The following is an 18,733-nucleotide window of genomic DNA, read 5'->3' as shown; positions in this document are numbered from 1 at the left end:
ACTATCATTAACTTGAAAATGGTGTTCCTAGAAAAAAAAAATTGCTGAAGAATTTGTATTGGCCAACAGGCTGTGTGAGATATTAAAACACAAAAAGAATCTATAAAGACATTTCCTTTAAAATTCGATGTGGGAAGTGATGAAAGCAGTGTATTGAATACTGTATATTAAAAAAGCCAAAAGAAGTGTTGCTGGAAGAAGCTGTATTTAAGTGGTATTCACAGCAACGATCAAGTTCCGTTGGTGTCCAACGCCAGCGCCACCTAATAAATGTATAAAAAGACAATTAACAACATAAAATCTAGTGTCTATTTAAAGTTTTTAAATAAAGGCGCTACAGTGATTTTGTTTTATTTATTTTCATCAGCACTACCTATATCATTAAATTTTTCATTTATTTGTGTTCTAATTTTTTTTGTCTTTTAGGGCTATCTTTTGCTTCACTAATCCGGATTCTCCCATAATCCGAATGACCTTTCCCCCCAATTACACCGGATTAGCGAGGGTTTAGTGTAATTACATAGTGATATTTATTCGACCTTGAGAATGCCGAGCACAACAAATGCACAGGTAAATAGGTCATTTCCTGATTATATATCGATCAGTGCGTATCGACAGGTGTGTCTTTTACGTAGAAAAGATTTCACTTAGTCCGTATACCTCTACATTTTACGTAGAAAAGCGTGCGCGGGGGTGGGCGAGCGGTTTTAGCAATATATATTTTACTTCAAATAGCATTTTAATTCTATACAGTCGTTTTAATATGTATTTATCATATTTTTAAATTCGTATATTAAATTATATATTTAAAAAAATGTTGCCAAAATTTTTATTATTGAGTTCTTGCAGTATGTCCTGAACAACAAAGAAGAGTATAACAAGTGCCTTACCCGCCCTGAAAAAGTTTTTTTCTTTTTTTTCCCCCGGTTACAGTGAACATTTAGTCCTTTTAGTGAATGACGATGATGATGTTCACCAATTAGATAAAATTTTTTAAATGTATTTTATTTAATTTTAAAGAATTTTCTTCATTTGTTTTTATGGTTTTATGGCAGTTTGTGCTTGTAATGCACTTCAAGGAAGGTTCGTTATTTTTTATTTTTGTTCAACAATATATGATTGATTTTTCTGTTCCTTAATGTAAGTTCGTCGTGTCCATGACAGGAAGTGTGATAACAGAGCATGAAGTACGATAACTTGTGTTGCACTTTTCATAACGTGCAGCAATCGATCACGTCCCTTTTTTGCATATTGCGCAACTCACTGTCACAGTATATACAAGCATATGTTCATCACATTCTTAACATATGAGAGTTTGCTGAAGAATTTTATCTTGGCCACGATTGGACCTGTACAATTGAAGTGTAAATCGAAAATCGGCACGTAATACACCATTTGAATGCAAGTGAATAACATGAATTCCACCTACACAGAAATTTAAAACGAAGAGATGAGTGATTTTGTTGTATTCTCTCTCCTTCTAAAACGTTTGTTATTTTTAGGCAATCATGATAGTCTTGCAGTTTTTATCAAAAATCTACGTTTGTATCGTAATCCATCTCGAAATTAAATTCAATTAATGAAATTAAAATATATAATGACAATGAAGGCTAGATATTAGAAAATCGCTTGAACTTTAGAAATTTTAAAACTTCACACACCTGCAATACGAAAAATTAATACAAAGAACGATGTGAAAGAGTAGTACAATGTTTACATGTTGAAGATGCTGACGCCTGAAGTAGGTCAACAGTGGTCGATAACTTGGTAATGGTGCAGCTTCGAATGCCAATACTGTCATTTTAAGAAGTTAGACGTAAACTGCCGCACGCCCAACCTAATATCCTTCTCCAGGTTATCTGCAAGGTGTATCGACATACGCACGTAATGGTGCACACACACACACGCATTCCTCCATCCTTTATGACACCCACAAGATGAGCACATCTGATCGTCTGAAATAGGCAGTCAGATGTGTTCATTTGACCTGCTGACATCAGTAGTAGTGCTTAATGCTGACATCAAAGCCTGCCACCAATTGTGGCAAGCTTTCATGTCAACAAAAAAAAAGTAAGCACTACTGTCGTACGACGTATTAGCATTCCACCTGTAAACATGCAGAGAATTGCTGACGGCTGCTCCTCCCCCCCCTCTCATGACGCATAGTTCTCTTTTTACGCGCGTACACACTCATATACAAAGACGTACACGAGGGTTTTTCTCCTCTCCACAAAAATCCTCGTTTGTGTTTTTTAAGATGAGATATTTATTTGATTTTTCTAATAATGATCGGCACCACTCAGTGAAATCTTTAATTGGGTAATAAAGCTCCTTACATTCAAGCTGTTGCGTTAGTAAGAGACATTTCTTTTTATATGGATAAGGAAGGACGTTACGTGTTTTCTATCCATTTAAGTTATAATATATCTAAATTACCACTCCTATACCACGTGGAGTTTTAATATATTTTATTTAGGTATTACCTAAACTAATATACATTAATAACGTTTCGGGTATCTTGCCGATACCCATCATCAGACCTTGCTGCTGACCGAATCTTCCTGCCGGACGCTCAGACCTAAATGGCCAACAAGGGACATTTCTTGTTTAAATATGATACCAATATTAACATAGCACAGAACGTCATCCGCTCGGTGCAATGCAAATATTTTTATTAAGAAATTTATTCTGTATATAATTTCAACAAGCGAGCACGGGTTGAAATGTTTATGTAATGTAAAAAAAAAGAATGCGGAGATCATTTATATGGAAATAGGGAAATTTTGCCTGATTAAAACATTTTCAGATCAAAAATCATTTAAAAAACATTTCTATAAGTCTTCTTTTGTGAATATTTTCTCCTTGTAGGTAGCACAATGGACATAATCACCGTCCTCCCACATCGGGTGGAAAAGACCCGGGTCTCCTTTCTCCTTCTATACTTTTCATGTATCAATCACAATTCATAAGCGATTCCATTATGATTTTTCACGACAATAGGATGTCCTGGGGTGCTGATAGACACTCCCTCTCACATCGCTATAAAACTTTATAATTCTGTCCCGCTTAGATTATGGATCACCTGTCTATGACTCTGCAAGGAACAGTTCTTTATTACGTCTGAATACTATTAAGCATTTTCATATGAGGTGTAGTGAGGGTTCATTTGCCTCTATAGCTATGGGAGCCTTCAGAAAATCTCCGGTCCACAACCTGTATATTGAGGCAAATGAACCCCCACTGCACTTCAGACGAAAATACTTACTGTAGATTTGTGCAGCAAAAATTAAACGTATCCCATTCTAGCAGGGAATACCTGTTTGACCCTCAATATGTAATGCTGTACCGCAATAAACCTAATGAAAACCGCCTTGCAGGTCTTTGATTGCAAGAGTTCATACTCAGTTGGAACATTAACCTCCAGCATATCCTCGAAGACATTGCTACTTCTGAACTTCCCTGGATTCAATTCTCACCTCTTTCTGAGATAGCGAAAAGGCTCCCTGCCGAACAACAGCTACATGAAGCCCGCACCTTGGAAAACCCAGACAAACTACATATTTATATTGATGACTTCAAAATAGGTGAAGCTGTAGGTGCTGCAGCAATCTCTTCTACGTTCTCAGTAGCTGTATCTCTCTTCCTACCGAATGCTATATCCATACTGCACTATTGCACGCAATAAAACTAGCCCTAGATAATATAAGCAACCAGCATATCAAGCAAGCTCTGATATATAGTCTTTTAAGTGTAGTCACTGCCATTCAGTCTACTACTTCTCCTCACCATCCCATTCTGAAACAGAGCCCATCTAGATTTTATCAATATCAGACATCCAAACAGATGGTCACCTTCTGCAGGATCCCTGGTCATGTCGATATCCCCGATAACGAATGTGGGGACCTGCTAAACATCCTGACAGTGGATCATTCTTCCATCCGAAACTGCCATACACTGTTTATAAATCCATTGTTAAAACAACATATATGAGTCAGTGGGCTCAACTGTGGCAAACGCAAATCGATAATAAACTCTTCCAGATTAAAAATGAACCGTAACTTTTGACTTCTACTTTCAGGAGAAGCAGGCTAGAAAAAGTGATTCTGGCAAGACTCCGAATTGGTTATTCCTGTACAACTCATCTATTTTTGAATATGGGAGAGAACCCTCCTGAATGTTCCTTCTGTCAATCCCAAGTAACAATGAAACATGTCATAGAATGTCATTAACACTCAAATATCCGGAAATCCGGTTTTAGCTCGCTGTCCTACTTGCAGAAACCTTTTAACTTTATTACACATTCCTGGCAATAATGCAAATTCATAAATTTATATAATCGTCTCTGATAAGCATAATATGAAAAATTTAGTCATAAGTAAATCTCATGACCAGGAACAATATGGCCCACGAGGTCCTTGTGGCAAAAATGCTCAATACAACAACACAGTTTTCTTCAACGTTTTTACTTGCCACTTTTAAATCCTGGGACAATTAAGTTCACATTCTTGTGTATTTGTGTAATTGTGTGCCACACAGTTACTTAATAACTGTGTGGCACACAATTATTAAGTATTAACCAGAAAAATAAACCTGGAGATATTATATAATTTGTAGTGAAAACTATATGTCAATTTACCACATCTGTAGTTAGGGTTAATGATAAAATTAATAGCTCTGGTACAATTACACTTTGTAAGCTATGCGACAGTATTGTTAAATTGGTATTTGATTTGTTGAAAAGTCACAGTTCATTACGAACCCTCCAAATGGTTGAGAAAGCAGCATCGCTCCTACTAGCCGAATATGAAGAATGTCGTTGTAGGTCATTATGGAGAACTCCTTAAGGAGAACATTTGACTGCTGTTTTTCAAGATGAAAAGCTGTTTTGTCAAAGTTGTCACACAGATAATAATTGTGCTGCTTGCATATAAAGGTTGGTGGAATTTGCGTTACTTTGAATGGTATGCGTCTTCATGGTTGTAGGCTGTTTTGCAGAGTGGATGATCGCTTTGGGGTTGTAACACAGATGTTGACTTTTTTTTTTTTTTTTTTTGGTAGTTGTTGGCGCATCCGCTTCTGTGGCCATAATGCACCTCCCAAGGTTTTTGCAGTACTTTGATCCAAGCCCGAGGCGGGATTCGAACCCGCGACCTTTGGGTTGCCAGGCAGGCACTTTACCCACCCGGCTAGCCCGGTCAGCAGATGTTGACTGTGCTACGTTTATTTCTATGAGACACAGATAATGGTGCTGGGCGAACTGCATGGAGAGGATGCATGAGGCACAGGAGTGTGCCTCATGTTTGTACAATCGTTTGTTTTCTTGTGTGATGAAAAGCTGCTTTGTGGGGTTGCCACACAGTTATTGATTGTACTATCATATTTATTTTGGGTCAACATAGGGATGGTTTGCTTGGAGAAGGGGACTGCCTCATAGTTATATAACAATTTTTTTTTTGGAATGAAAATCCACTTGGCCCATCATAGATTTTCTATCTTACTTGTTCTTAGCGTAATGTGAGTGATTACTGACATTGTTTAGCTTGTACGCTCTGAAGTAACTCTGGAGTTGTAAACTTTGCTTTTTGCAGGAAAAAAAATCCGCTTTGTCGAGGTTGTCATACAGATATCAACTGTACTGTGCGCATCTGTTCAAGTTTGAATTGATGTAGCTGGATGCTTTTTCTGCAGTACGGCGCTTCCATAGTCTTACATTTCATTTCATTCATTTATTAATTACATACAATGTACAGTCTCAAGATTATGTACATCAAAGTATATACGTGATTTATATACAATATATATTTACATATAATTATATACTCTGTACATATCATTAAACACTCGTGTGTATGTAAGTGTGTTCTTTAATCAGGGTAGCTCCCAGGCATAAGCCCAACTCTACCTTGAGAACTTGTAAATGTATAGTCTTTACAAAGCAATCCTGGAAAAGTATGTTGAATTACCTGGGTCTGATTTTACTGTAGCGCAATTCGCGCATGAAATCCCGGACCCAGTCAATTGTATTTTTTCCGAAATAAAAAGAGTCTGGGCATTGTGTCTCTGTGCATAACCTTTTCATGATCTCAGTGATTGCTGACATTGTTCAGTTTCAACTCAGAATGGGGCCTTTGCGGTGGCCCAATAGTTGTAATCACCGTTCTCCCGCAACGGGTGGGAAGAATATACGCAATTACAGATTCAATTACAATTACAGTTTCCTGTTTACTTTTCTTTTTTACTGTAAACTCGGATTTTTCGTCCAGCAAACCGACCGAGAAGTGCACTCAATTAGAGAGCAATATACTGACGTTTCATAGTCTTAGTTGCTTTGGCCCTTAATATACGCCTTAACACTTCAGAATAGATCCCACCACCAGCAAATAGCATAAAGTCATATTCCAATGCTGGAATCACCTACAAAAGAGTTTCAGAAAGGTGTAATATCTGCATAATTTCTATTTACCCATGAAAATAATAATGTCGTCAGAAAATATCGCAGGCAGTGAAAGCAATACAATTGAAAATAAATTCAGAAAAATAAAAACTATAAAAAACACCTGATACTGAGCTCTGTTAATCAGTGTTACTCTTGTTCTTCACATGGAAAGGCAGCGTACTTCAGCGAGTTTGACAAAGGCCAAATTGTAATGACCAGACGACTAGGTCAGAGCATATCCGAAACGGCACTGCTGGTGGATACTCACAGTAAGCCGTGATTAGTACCTACCGAAAGTGGTCCGAGGAGGGAAAACCCACGAACCACTGGTGAGGTGTTGGACGACCACGGCTCATCAATGATGCTCGATGTAAGCGAAGGCTCTCTCAGATGGTACGTGGCAACAGAAGGGCGACTGTAGCGCAACTCGCCGGTAATTGGAATGCTGGTGACGGGAGTAATGTGTCAAAACACAGTACATCGAACAACCCTGCTAAAAATAGGGGTGCGTAGCCGCAGGCCGCTCTGAGTGCCCATGCTAACCACGGTTCACCGACGACAGCAGCTGCAATGGGCATGCGAGCATCGAAACTGGACCTTGAGTGATTGATTGGAAGAATGTCGTCTGGTCCGATGAATCACCTTTCCTGTTGCACCATGTGGACGGCCGGGTACTTGTGCTTCGTTTACCTGGGGGAGTGATGATGCTTGGATGCACCGTGGGACGAAAACAAGCCGGTCGCGGTGGTGTCATGCTTTGGGCGAGGCGACGTTCTGCTGGGATACCCTGGGTCCAGTCATCCATGTGCCGGACACTCTGACGTCTTCCACCAACCTAAAAATGATGGTCCTCTTAAGAACAAATTGAAATTATTGCCAACTAAATCGAAGATTATGATTTTTAAACACAAATTAGGCTATGGCAGACCACCAGTTGTAAAACTTGACAAGAAATCACTTCCACTTGTCCGAAGCACCAAAGTTTCAGGAGTCATCATCGACGACCTCTTTTCCTTTACTGCACGTATTCAACATCAGTCCGTCAAAGTTAAGAGTTTTACCGCAATTCTGCTCCAAATTACAGACAAGACTGGGCACTGAACACTAAAACCTACTACATTTTTATAATGCTGCCATAATTCCAATTACAACCTTTGCTGCCATAATTCCAATTACAACCTTTGCTGCCATAATTCCAATTACAACCTTTGCTGCCAGCTTTGGTTTAGACGTACTGCACTGAAAACTGTACAAACTAAGCTATCTACTACTCAAATGTGTTTTTCTCCTTAGCGTACTTCACGTTTGCCGAACAAATTGTAAAGTAATATGTAAAGTGTGTTTAGGGTTAAACGGCACTAGGGGTTTCCCCCATCTCCGCGTGGTATACATTGTCTTGTGATACAGAACACTGTAAATGCCAGAGATTTAAAAGTATATGGGTATTGTTTACGTGTAGCGTTGTGTATGTCCAAACTTTTTTTGGTTTTCTAGAACACACGAAGGTTTTAATAGATGTTGCATTTTCCGGTTCATTCCTTATCAAGACTCGCCACAACTAAATCCTTCCTCTGCACAGTGATACCGTCATCAACCAGTGACTTCTGATACCACTCCAGATTAACAACAGAATTATATCTAGAACTTGTTCCTGTTGATCTTGTTTTTGGCTGACATTACTACTTTTGTTTGACAGTACAACTTTTCTCTTTTTGGTCTACTTTGGGCAGCACTGCATAAAGATGTGGGCAAAGACATGGATAAAGCTTCTTCTTTTTTTTTTTTACTTTATATTCTCTTCTTTATTTCTTCCTCTTCTGCTGTCCTGTCTCCTGGGAATGACTGTGTGTGTGTGTGTGTGCGCGCGCTGTTGTCGGCTTATTGGAACGGAGTTCTTTTGAACGGCTCCAAACTCGCTTTGGACATTCAGTGCGTGACTGTTGAGGTTGGCCCTGGTTCATGTGTAGTTGTGGCCTAGACTCCCCGTGGTGTAGACGGACGCTGGGTAGGCTTTCCAGGTGATCGCCTGCCTTGTGACAAAACGGCCATAAAGAACACAACAACACTTGTACACACTGCACAAACATAATATTACACACTTTTCTGGCCTTTTACAGTGCTCTGTAATTATCACAGTGTACAAAGGCGGAGTTGAACTTTCGTTCAGGTGCCGTCCTACATAAGATACTATACATGTCTACCTAAACATCATTGCTGACCAAGTACACCCTTTCATGGCAACGGTCTTGCCCTCTGGCGGTGCCGTCTTTCAGCAGGATAATGCGCCATGCCACAGTACCCGGATTGTTCGAGACTGGTTCGTGGAACACGAGGAAGACCTCCAGGTATTGCTCTGGCCTCCAAATTCTCTAGACATTAGTCCCATCGACCATCTGTGGTTTGTGTTGGAACAGCAACTCCAATCTGTGGCGTCTCAACCACGGATCTTACAGGAGTTAAGGGATCTGCTGGTTGCATGTTGGTACCAGATACCACAAGACACATTTAGAAATCTTGTAGCGTCCATGCCTCCCCAGGTACGAGCTGTTTTGGCTGCACGTGGAAGACCAACATCATATTAGGTAGGTGGTCATAATGTTTTGGCTCATCGGTGTATATAGTATTATCTAATTATATGCTAGCAACTGGAAATCCATGTCAGTACAGTGGCTTGATTACTTGGTGCCCTATTCGGAAAAGTGTTAGTTTGAGTTTTATCTTAGACTAGAAAAGCTTTTGAGACCTTTCGGTTAGGTTTGAGTGCGTAGCCCACGCTTCTTGATTAGACCGGGGTTCGAGCCCGTGCCCACCAAATACGGAGGATGCGGAAAGGTCAGGAAATGACCACCGCATATCCCCGGAGCAATATGGCCTTAGTTGCCAATGCTCCTAAAAAAAAAACCAAATGTGACCAAATGTTAGGTTTGAGTTAGCTTATCTTAAGCGAAGGTAAGTTCCTATGGCTACCAAATTGAATGAACAGACGGAGAAGGCAGTGGGAACCTACTGCATGTATCCTGTATAAAATCCCAAGGATAGAGCAGGTATGATTTCTCCTTGTGAAATCATACCTGCCGTCCAGTTCAGGTATGATTTCACAAGGAGTTCCAATCTAACAAGAGAACGCTGCTTATGTTAGTGAGCGAATTTAATAAATAGGGGCTATTTCTCACAGCATCATAGTTACAGAAAATAACTGTGATAAATTCATCAAAAACATTCAGCATCCTAGGTAGGTGGTAAAGAAGTACGATGCGACAGAGATCCGTGATTGGGATGAACGAGGCATAACAACATTCTCTTCTACGCTCTGCCTGGTTGGCATATCTTTTGAATAAGTAAAACAGATCCATTTAGCTGAATATTTGTATATTGGTTCCTGTAGTAAATTTTAAAGACTTTTTCCACGTGTTATATAATTTGTTATCTTTAAAATTAAGGGTTCTAATTCAGGCACTCTTTCCCTAATAAATATTTGTTCGAAATTTCTAGCTGCTTTGTATAAACAAGTGTTGCTAATGAAGATCAAGTGATTAAATTAAAATTTCCTAAAATAATAGATAGCGACTGAGTTTAGTTATTTTAGGACTAATAGCAAAACATAGAGGGTTTTTTTTTACTGACAGACCGATTGATGTTCTTTAATTTTAAGTGGAATTTGATCTTGAAGTGAACACCTTATTTGCTTTAATTTTGTCTATAGCTTCAGTTTATAATCTTCACTGTCATTCATCATAACCCTGTTTGTAAAATTTTGAGTATACTCTGCTGTGAGTACTCTGCCTTCACAAATCGATTGCCGCAATTTATTTTGGATTTTCTTCTGACAGCTCCAAGTGATGTGAGTTAAAATTACGAGCAGTCGTCATAGTAGAACGCACATTCTGCTATCACTTTATGAACAGACAAACAATAAATGTGTCCAGGCTGTCATTTCAATTGTCTGTAGGGTGTATTTGTCTCTGTTACCACGTTTTCTTAAGTTTTCGTATAGTTACAGCAAAGAACTGTAAGAAATTCATCAAAAACATTCAACATCTGTAAAGAAGTACGATGCGACAGAGATCCATGATTGGGATGAACGAGGCATAATAGCATTCTCATCTACGCTCTGTTGTCTGGTTGGCATATCATAATAACGGCTGGTTGCGTGGTGCCGAAAGAAGCACATACTCAGGGATCGAGCGTACTCTCCTCCAAAAAGTACACCGCTATTGATAATTGCGGAACTAATATATCGGATGCATAAAAATAAAATCGCGTTGTAGTAGTAGTAGTAGTGGCATGTGATGCAAGAAAGCAAGTGCATGAGCTTATGCAGCATCAGCCAAAAAAAAAATCACACCATTCCCTCTAAATGCCTGTCCAGTTCCTCCTTAAATTTATTCAGCCTATCAACTTCCACAACGACAGATGGAAGTTTGTTCCAGAAATTAATCACCCGTTGGCTAAAGGCAAATTTCCGCACATCTATTCTACATCTGTCTTTTCTTAATTTGAATTTATGCCCCCTTAGGTTCGTAATCTGAACAAGTGGAAGGATCCCATCAGAATTCAGCGTGCTCAGCCCATTCAAGTCCTTATTTATTGTAATGAACTTGTAAAGTCCTCTAGCTTCTAGCTACATTTTGGGGCTGTATCAGAGTGTAAAATGATGATGATTTTCTTTCTTTTATATATGCATAGCGTCTTGATTCTGATGATCTTAACTCATTTAGGAAAGGGAGAGAGTAATGTTACCCACTAACAGTTTGGATAAACACCAATCATTACTTAGAAATGTGTAAACTATTATATCCCATTATTATAAAAACCATTGTTACTTATTCAAAGGTTCTTTTTGAAACTATGATTTCTTTACTGCATTTGTTCTGGTTTGAATCTTGCATTTATAATTATAATTCAGCTAGACACTGTAGATGTATTGGATTCAACCCGTCCTTTAAATAAATAGCACTAATTATAACTGTACCAAGCCTTTTTCGATAAACTGGTGAGTGCTAATATTCGGTAATGCTCTACCGAATATAACAAATAAGGTTGGAATTTTGTGATTTCCTTATTGTGTGAATGTTCATGTAGTCTTTTATTTTGTTTTGTCTTTAGCTGTCACATGTGCCTCCTGTTTTCTTACTATGAAAAACATTTAAAACCAAAATGGTATACTTATTAAAATTGAAAGATCTAAAAAAATTACCTGAAATCTTCTTCCATGGTCAAGGAATAAACACTCTGGTTATCCATATCCATGTTAGTGTTATAGGCAAGCAACTCGGACTCAGTAGAAGGGTCGTTTGTACATCCCATTTCTTTCGAAGACTCTGACGGATATGGACTGACTATAGTGGCATCTACATCCGATACTTTCAGTTGTAAAAACTGCTCTGTATGGTTGTCCCGATGGTCTCCCATCTGCCACTGGACTGGAGGGTGCGGATCACCTTCATCGGCTGGCCATTGAAAATGGAAGGTAGGTTTCTTTGGTTCCGAGACTTGTTCTTCGGGTATGGAAGGGCATGCTGAAGGCGGAGGTGAGGATGTAGGGTGTTCGGTCATACTTGTAGAGAGGGAACTCCTTGCGCTATCATCTATATACCTAATATCTTCCAGTTTAACATCGAATGTCGGAACAGGACTGCCTTCGTAGTGTTCAAGCTGATCTGACTTGAAGGTTACGGAAGATGGCCGGGATGGAGTCTGATTCGGAGAATCCAGTCTTTCAGAGGCTGCTCGTCGCGATGGATGGAGATGGCCGTTCTGAGGCTCCACGCATGAGTCAGATTTGGGTCGAATTTTCCTAATCGGTCTCTGGATGTCCCACGTGCTGTTCCGACAAGATAGCTCAGACGCTGTTAAGGTCGGGGAATTTGAAGCTAAAAACTCGCCAGCGGAACACCGCTCCTCAATGTTTCTAATGGCCTCGGCCGTTGCCGTCGCCCATGCCTCTTGATCAACGTCCAAGAACGGATCGGAACCGAACGTCTCCCTCTTCTCCATTTGACACATGATCACCTGTGGAAGGAAAGAAAGGAGGAAGGGCACTCCAGCAAGTGAACTCTCAGTTCTCTTAACTTCACTTAGTTCAAAAAGGCCATAGCGTCACAGAGAGGGCGAGTTCCGGCCCGTGGTCGCCTTCGTTATTCTCAGTCCAGGATGGAAGTCTTTGAACTTCCGCTTCCGTTTACTAAGTCGGCGAGGACCGATAGGCACGTTGTGTAAAGAAGCCATGACTTTGTGTCACATGATCGGCAAGGGTCAGGCCAAAGATATGTCTGAAAATAAAAACATACTAATTTAGCTGGAATCCTGATAGCTTTTAATCTGAGGCTAAAAAGGGTCGCAAACCTTTTTTTTTGAAGTCTGATATTATAACTTACTATATTAATTTCGAGCTCTTATTAAGATAATTACCAAAATTAAGATAACAAATAAGTAACAGCTGAAATTGCCCCTCGACTGCAATCTGTCAAAGCATCTTAGAAACTATTCATTATTAGAAAAGTAAAAAAAAAAAAAAAAAATTTGTAATTAAGAATATTATGAAAATGTCAATCATAGAACTCGGAAAATGAGTCAGGTTACGGCTTTCCATAACTGCAGCTGGATTTTATTCCTTTACCATAGAACGACAGCAGACTGTTAATCTAATTTAGCAACCAGATATCCTCGCGTGTAACACAATTGATATTTCTACTGTCCTCTTTACACCGAGTAGAAAAGGACTGGGTTCGAATCCCGTCAATGACGCAAGGAATCGTTAGCGCTTTTTACACAACGTGGTTGAGTTAGTCGGTAGAATGGTTTTTATCTCCCCGAAGCTCTGATTTTCATCGATCAAACAGGCAAATCGACACAGAACACACGCAAATACTGACGCTTCAGCGCCTTAGTTGCTTTGTATCATCACTTTGCTTTACATCACTTATCGTCATTTCCTAACCATATTGATTCTTTGTTTGCACGGCGAGTTAACCACAAAATAGACTAATTATTGAAGGTGCGACAGTTTTTCCCATTGTATAATTTCCAGGGTCGAAATGGAAAAGTTTTCGAACCAGAACGCTTTTTAATAAAATCCTATTTGAACACGTTAGTGCACTAATTTGTTCGATTAGTGAATTTTACGCAGTCCGAGGCTTTTAGCCCCAAAACCTTTTTAGTCTATAAGATCCTATTTTTAATAATCAAGTATGTACATGTCATTACCAAGGCGTATGACGACCAGTAATGGAGTTTCGATGTACTTCAGTCCATTCCGAGCCCAGTGTAATTTAAAATACGTTATACTGAAATCATTCATACTAACCTAACCTGCTTTCTATTATGTTAATTGTAGGCCATGGTTTAAAATGGTTGGTATAACAGCGAAATATTCCAGAAACGCAGCATTTTCAGTAAGAATGTGAAAATTAAGCCATTGTTCATTAACCGGGTGTGATTTGTAGTAAGGGAAGGCACAAAATTGTATTCCTCGAGTATTTCTCCGTTCAATGGCCAAATACTTTTTCATAAAAAATCACTACCAGTCACATGAATATGTAAGTGTACCACCACATTAAACCCAGAAATGCAACCATTTTTATGATTCATTTTATAAAATATATAAGTGTTCAGTGGATAAATAATGAACACTACTTATAAACAAGCTGTTTCTGTGTGGTCGAAAGAAAGTCCAGTAGTTTTCAAGGAATATCGGTTGCCCCAGAAGTGCTATGGGGCTTGTAAGTTTGCCCCATAGTACCTCTGTTTAAAGTGGGTAATCTGGATGATTACCCTACCGTTCCTTGCCAGTAGGGTAATCTGTGTCTCTTTCGCGTGCACATGTTCAACGTGGTATCGATAAATTTCATGAATGACGTTTTAATGGTAATATTATGGCAAAAATGTTTTAATGGCAATATTATACGTATATTTGGATCTCGAAAGAAAAAAATAATAATTAATAAATTATGAAAAGTTGAAGAACAATGTAAATATCTATATTTTGTAGAAAATATGCGTATAATCATGTCATTTGTACATTTTTATGAAATTAATCTTATTTAGCCAAATAGTGACTTTTGAGACACCCTGTGCAATACATACATTAAGTGTGCAGGTTTGCGACTTGTATATTAACCATTGCTTCATAAATATGGCAATAAAAATGAAAAATCAATGTAATCCACCCAAAAATTTGACAATTATGAAAAGCGCTCCCAAAAAAGGTGGTCACGCATATAATACTTTTAGACTGCTTTTTAGACCGTTTTAACAGAAGTTTATTTGTATTTGCTAGAAAACAGCAATGTTTATTTTCATAAAAGAGAATCTCACTTTTTATGCATCGCAGCATTCCAAGTCGCGTTTTAAAAAATATCAGTGATAAGCAAACATTTAGTATTAGTGTTTAGCCATATGTCGCAAAGGAGCCACAGGCTTTTGCTGCAGCGGAGAAAAAAAAAATAATAATAATAAAAAAGAAAAGAAAAGAAAAAGACAAAATTATGCGCTTCCCTCCTCCTCACTTAGGTGACTATCCAGTGGACCTGTGCATTTTTTTCAAATTTTCAACCTCAACTATTTGTTCCAGTAATCAACAACTAGCTAGCTAAAAGAAAACTTTCTATAATCCAGTCTAAATCTCTTCCTCTGTAATTTTAATTTATTGTCCCTAGTTCTGGAATTCTTTAAAACGCTGAAAATTTTGCCTTCATTCATTTTACTAACCCATCTTAGAGCTTTATAAATCTCGATCAGATCCCCTCTAAAGTGCCTTTTGCAAATTTTGTAGCCCGCATAATCGGAGTCTTAGGATGCGCTAGATGCCGAATAAAACGCTGAAATTAATAACTGTTTAATTAAAACGGTGAAGTCAATTCAAATCCAGACTCAAACAAATGGACAGAACGTTCCCCAATGCATCCCTTCACCCCATAAATTATCACTACGTTGATTGCAAGAGGTTATTCAAATCTGAAGCCTACAGGAGTCAGTCAGATTTTAAATCAAATGATGAGAAATAAAAACAACAGCCTGCCTGCAACCAGGTAAATGTATCCGAAAGCCAAATGTGATGCTCTTCAATATATATATATATTTTGTATATTTTTTGTTTATTATAATTCCTATTCATTGTTAATGTATATTTTAATTCTGTTGCATATTTGTTTTTATATTTATCTCCTTTGTACTGAATTTATGCCGCTAGCCTAATGCGATGGGCTTGATGTACAGTATTTGCAATAAATATTTATTTATAAATATTTATTAATAAAAATGCATCGCTCCTCTAGTTGTATAAAGTGTAAAGTGTGTTCGTGACTAGCGGCACTAGGGGTTCCCCCCCCCCCATCTTCGCGTTGTTTCCCTTGTACTCTCTCAAAGCCAGAGGTTTAAAAGTGTGTGGGCAATGTATAAGTGTAGTTTATTGTACCGTTGTTCCTCTGGCCATTTAGTTGTTGGGACCCACCGTTTCCACACTTTGCTCCGGGAAGGCAGACCAGGTACCCATAGATTTATATTTGCCCTGCCACCTAATTTCCTGAGATTCAATGGCCTGGGCCTTAAAAAAAGAAAAAGGAAAAAAGTGGTCTCTAGAGGTAGGGTTAAGCAGAGGTGGTGATAAGATTGTGTTAGTTAAATTTTGAGTGTGGGGTATGATTACTTGGGCTTGGTTGATCGCTGTCTATGAAAGTTGAAAGAGGTGAGGGGAGGTTGAAGGCTGGGGAGAGAGAGAAAAATGGGATCAATAGGGAAGACGACGCCAAGGAGTCAGTGGGATAGGCCCATGCGGCAGGAGGGGGACGAAGAGACCATCACCTCCCCACCCCGCCATGGTGTGAGAACAAAGAGAACCCGGCAAGAGTACTGGGTTCAGACCGCCAAAACGGCGTGTGGGCAGGAAGGCTGCACTTCAATTTGCAGGGTGTAGGTCCAGTCCGTGTAGACATTCTTGGGTCCACAGTCCTTATGGGAAGTCAAACTTGGGGCTGCGTCCCGCCCATCCGTGTGATCTTCAGACCACTTCCCGTCCAAGTTGAGTCTGTCATTTAGTCTGCGTCTCGTCAGGAGTTTGGTCGAGCGTGGGTCGTTGACCCGTCCAGGTTTGTTCGTTCAAGTGCAGCTAGGTGTTATGTGCTCAGTGAATTTTGTCTTGTTAGTGTAAAAAGCCTTGATGATGGCTCAGAAGGTTCTAGTTAGTGTTCTCTGTGGATTGCATTTAGGGTTCTGCCTCTGGCTTTTTAGGGAGAAATCCCAAGTTTCGGATCAAATTCGCGAATTAGCTTTGAACCAAAATTTTTCGTTAGATTGGTTTAATAAAAAGAGGGCGCGAGGTATTCTAGAAAATAGTATTTAAATATATAGCTACAAGTTTTAAAAGAATTAAAAAAGAAAGAATTCAATTAATTTAAGAATAAAAACCGAATGCTCCTGGATTTCCGTGCCTTTTGTGCATTATATAATTTATCGTTATTACAAGTCGAGTCCTCTTTGTCGTTTCTCAAATCCATAACCGAGTGGTGATGTGTGCATTAAGTACACGTGCTTTGAGTGACAGGGGTTGAAAGCCGTGAATGCTAAATACAGTGCTGTTCCCTGTATTTTCTCTATCTTGTGAACTCCTGTGACGGTGTGGTCGTCCCGGAGTATAAACAGGAAATTTATTTTTATTTAAATACTTGGCAGATCACAGAAATTCTGTATAAAAACAGAACTTAATACACTCATGTGCAAAAGTTAAGGAAGTTAACATTTCTCACTGAGACAAAATGTGTGTGTAAAACTGGAAAAATATATGCAGTATATAAAATTTTATGCGGTCACCCAAAATTTCCTTAAGGTACTCTTTACTGATGAGAGTAGATTCAGTTTCAGCAGCGATTCTGGACGTCAGCTAATCTGGCGAGAGGTTGGCACACGGTATCACCCCGCTATCATCATTGAAAGGGATCGATATAGCGGTCGAGGTGTTCTCATTTGGGGAGGCGTTATCTTGGATGGACGTACACAACTCCAGATACTGGTAGGCGGTACTGTAGCCTTTGTACACTACTGTACTGAGGTAATCCTTCCCTATGTGCGTCTGTTCCGAGGTGCCACTGGCCCCGAGTTCGTGTTTATGGATGATAACGCCACACCCTATAATATCAGTTGAATTTGAACTGATATTAGAATTATTAGATGTTTGGTTGCTATCCGCTAGTATTTTTTTTTAATAATTTTTTTTAATCAGGGTATTGTTTTTAAACATGAATTTTCCCAGTTCATATTTCCCTGTTAGCTCCAGTTCACGTATCAAAGAGCGCAGCATGCTTGATTTTCAGCAATGGAGAGCCATTGGAAAAATGGAGATGGGCTACCATATGTGGAGGTCTTCAGTGTGTCCAGAAATGCTGTCTGTAGGCTATGTAAACACTTCCAGAAGATAGGAACATGCAGCCACGGGAAAGGTGAAGGCTGTCTACAGATACGACACTGAAAGATGACCAATATTTACTTTTAACAGCAAAACACATGAAAAATGTCTTCACTTCAGCTTGCATTGGTGCTATCCTCGGTGTAGGTGGTATTGTATCAGGTACAGTATATATCGTGTCTCTCAGGCTTAAACAAAGAGGATTCTGCGCTATAAATCCTGCAGTTTGCGTTCCTCTCACCTGGTTGTACAAATATCCTATTTATCATGGGGTACAGAGCACTGAAATTGGGTTTCTGACTAGAGTAATCGAGTTATATTCTCCGATGAGTCAGGAATCAGCCAGCCTAATTAGTGATTCTTGACGGTGTTACATCCAGAGAAAATATGGTGTGCATCGTTACCCATAAATACTGTATATAGGAAAGAGAGAGTTCTGGTGGTGATGTAGTAATGGGGTGGGGAGGCATCGCGATTAGTGGCCTACCCCTCCTCCGTTCTTCGAAGGCGGAACCTTGATTACTCGACGATATCGAAATTTAATCTTAGAGCCGCATGTGAGACTGTTCCGGTATAGGTGGTACTTAATTCCTTTTTACGGACGATAACGGGTCAGTTAGTTGATGAAAATTTGGAAAGGGAGAATATGCAGAGAATGGAACGGTCTGCTAGATCTGAGGAGTTGGTTGGCCACTCTACGAATCCTGTAGCACATAGTGGAGATGTTTTGGGGAGACAAATTGCAAGTCTTTACTCTCTCATTACTATGAGAGGGTTCAGTATTAATTAAAATCTGCTTGAAAAGAGAAATTCCTACTGACTGAATAACCTTTTTTGTTAGAATAAAGTCTCGATGCGAAAATTTATTGCAGTAAGTGTTAACATCCCGTATAAATTTT

General features: G+C 39.2%; 1 protein-coding gene across 2 annotated transcripts in view; it reads right to left on the bottom strand.

Moving 5' to 3' along the window:
• LOC150077476 (transmembrane protein 117-like) overlaps positions 1-18,733 on the bottom strand; it is a 242,679-nt gene that overhangs the window by 64,961 nt on the left and 158,985 nt on the right. For both annotated transcript variants that reach the window (XM_090386771.1, XM_090386770.1), the window contains exon 2: positions 11,634-12,708. In XM_090386771.1, coding sequence (XP_090242897.1) covers positions 11,634-12,442 — 809 coding nt within the window. In that variant the 5' untranslated portion in view covers positions 12,443-12,708. The remainder of the gene's footprint in view (positions 1-11,633; positions 12,709-18,733) is intronic.

Source organism: Mastigoproctus giganteus, chromosome 12 (genome assembly GCF_048544385.1).
Source record: "Mastigoproctus giganteus isolate SK-2022 chromosome 12, ASM4854438v1, whole genome shotgun sequence".
Lineage (NCBI taxonomy): Eukaryota > Metazoa > Arthropoda > Arachnida > Uropygi > Thelyphonidae > Mastigoproctus > Mastigoproctus giganteus.
This window is presented reverse-complemented; position numbering and strand designations above follow the sequence as displayed.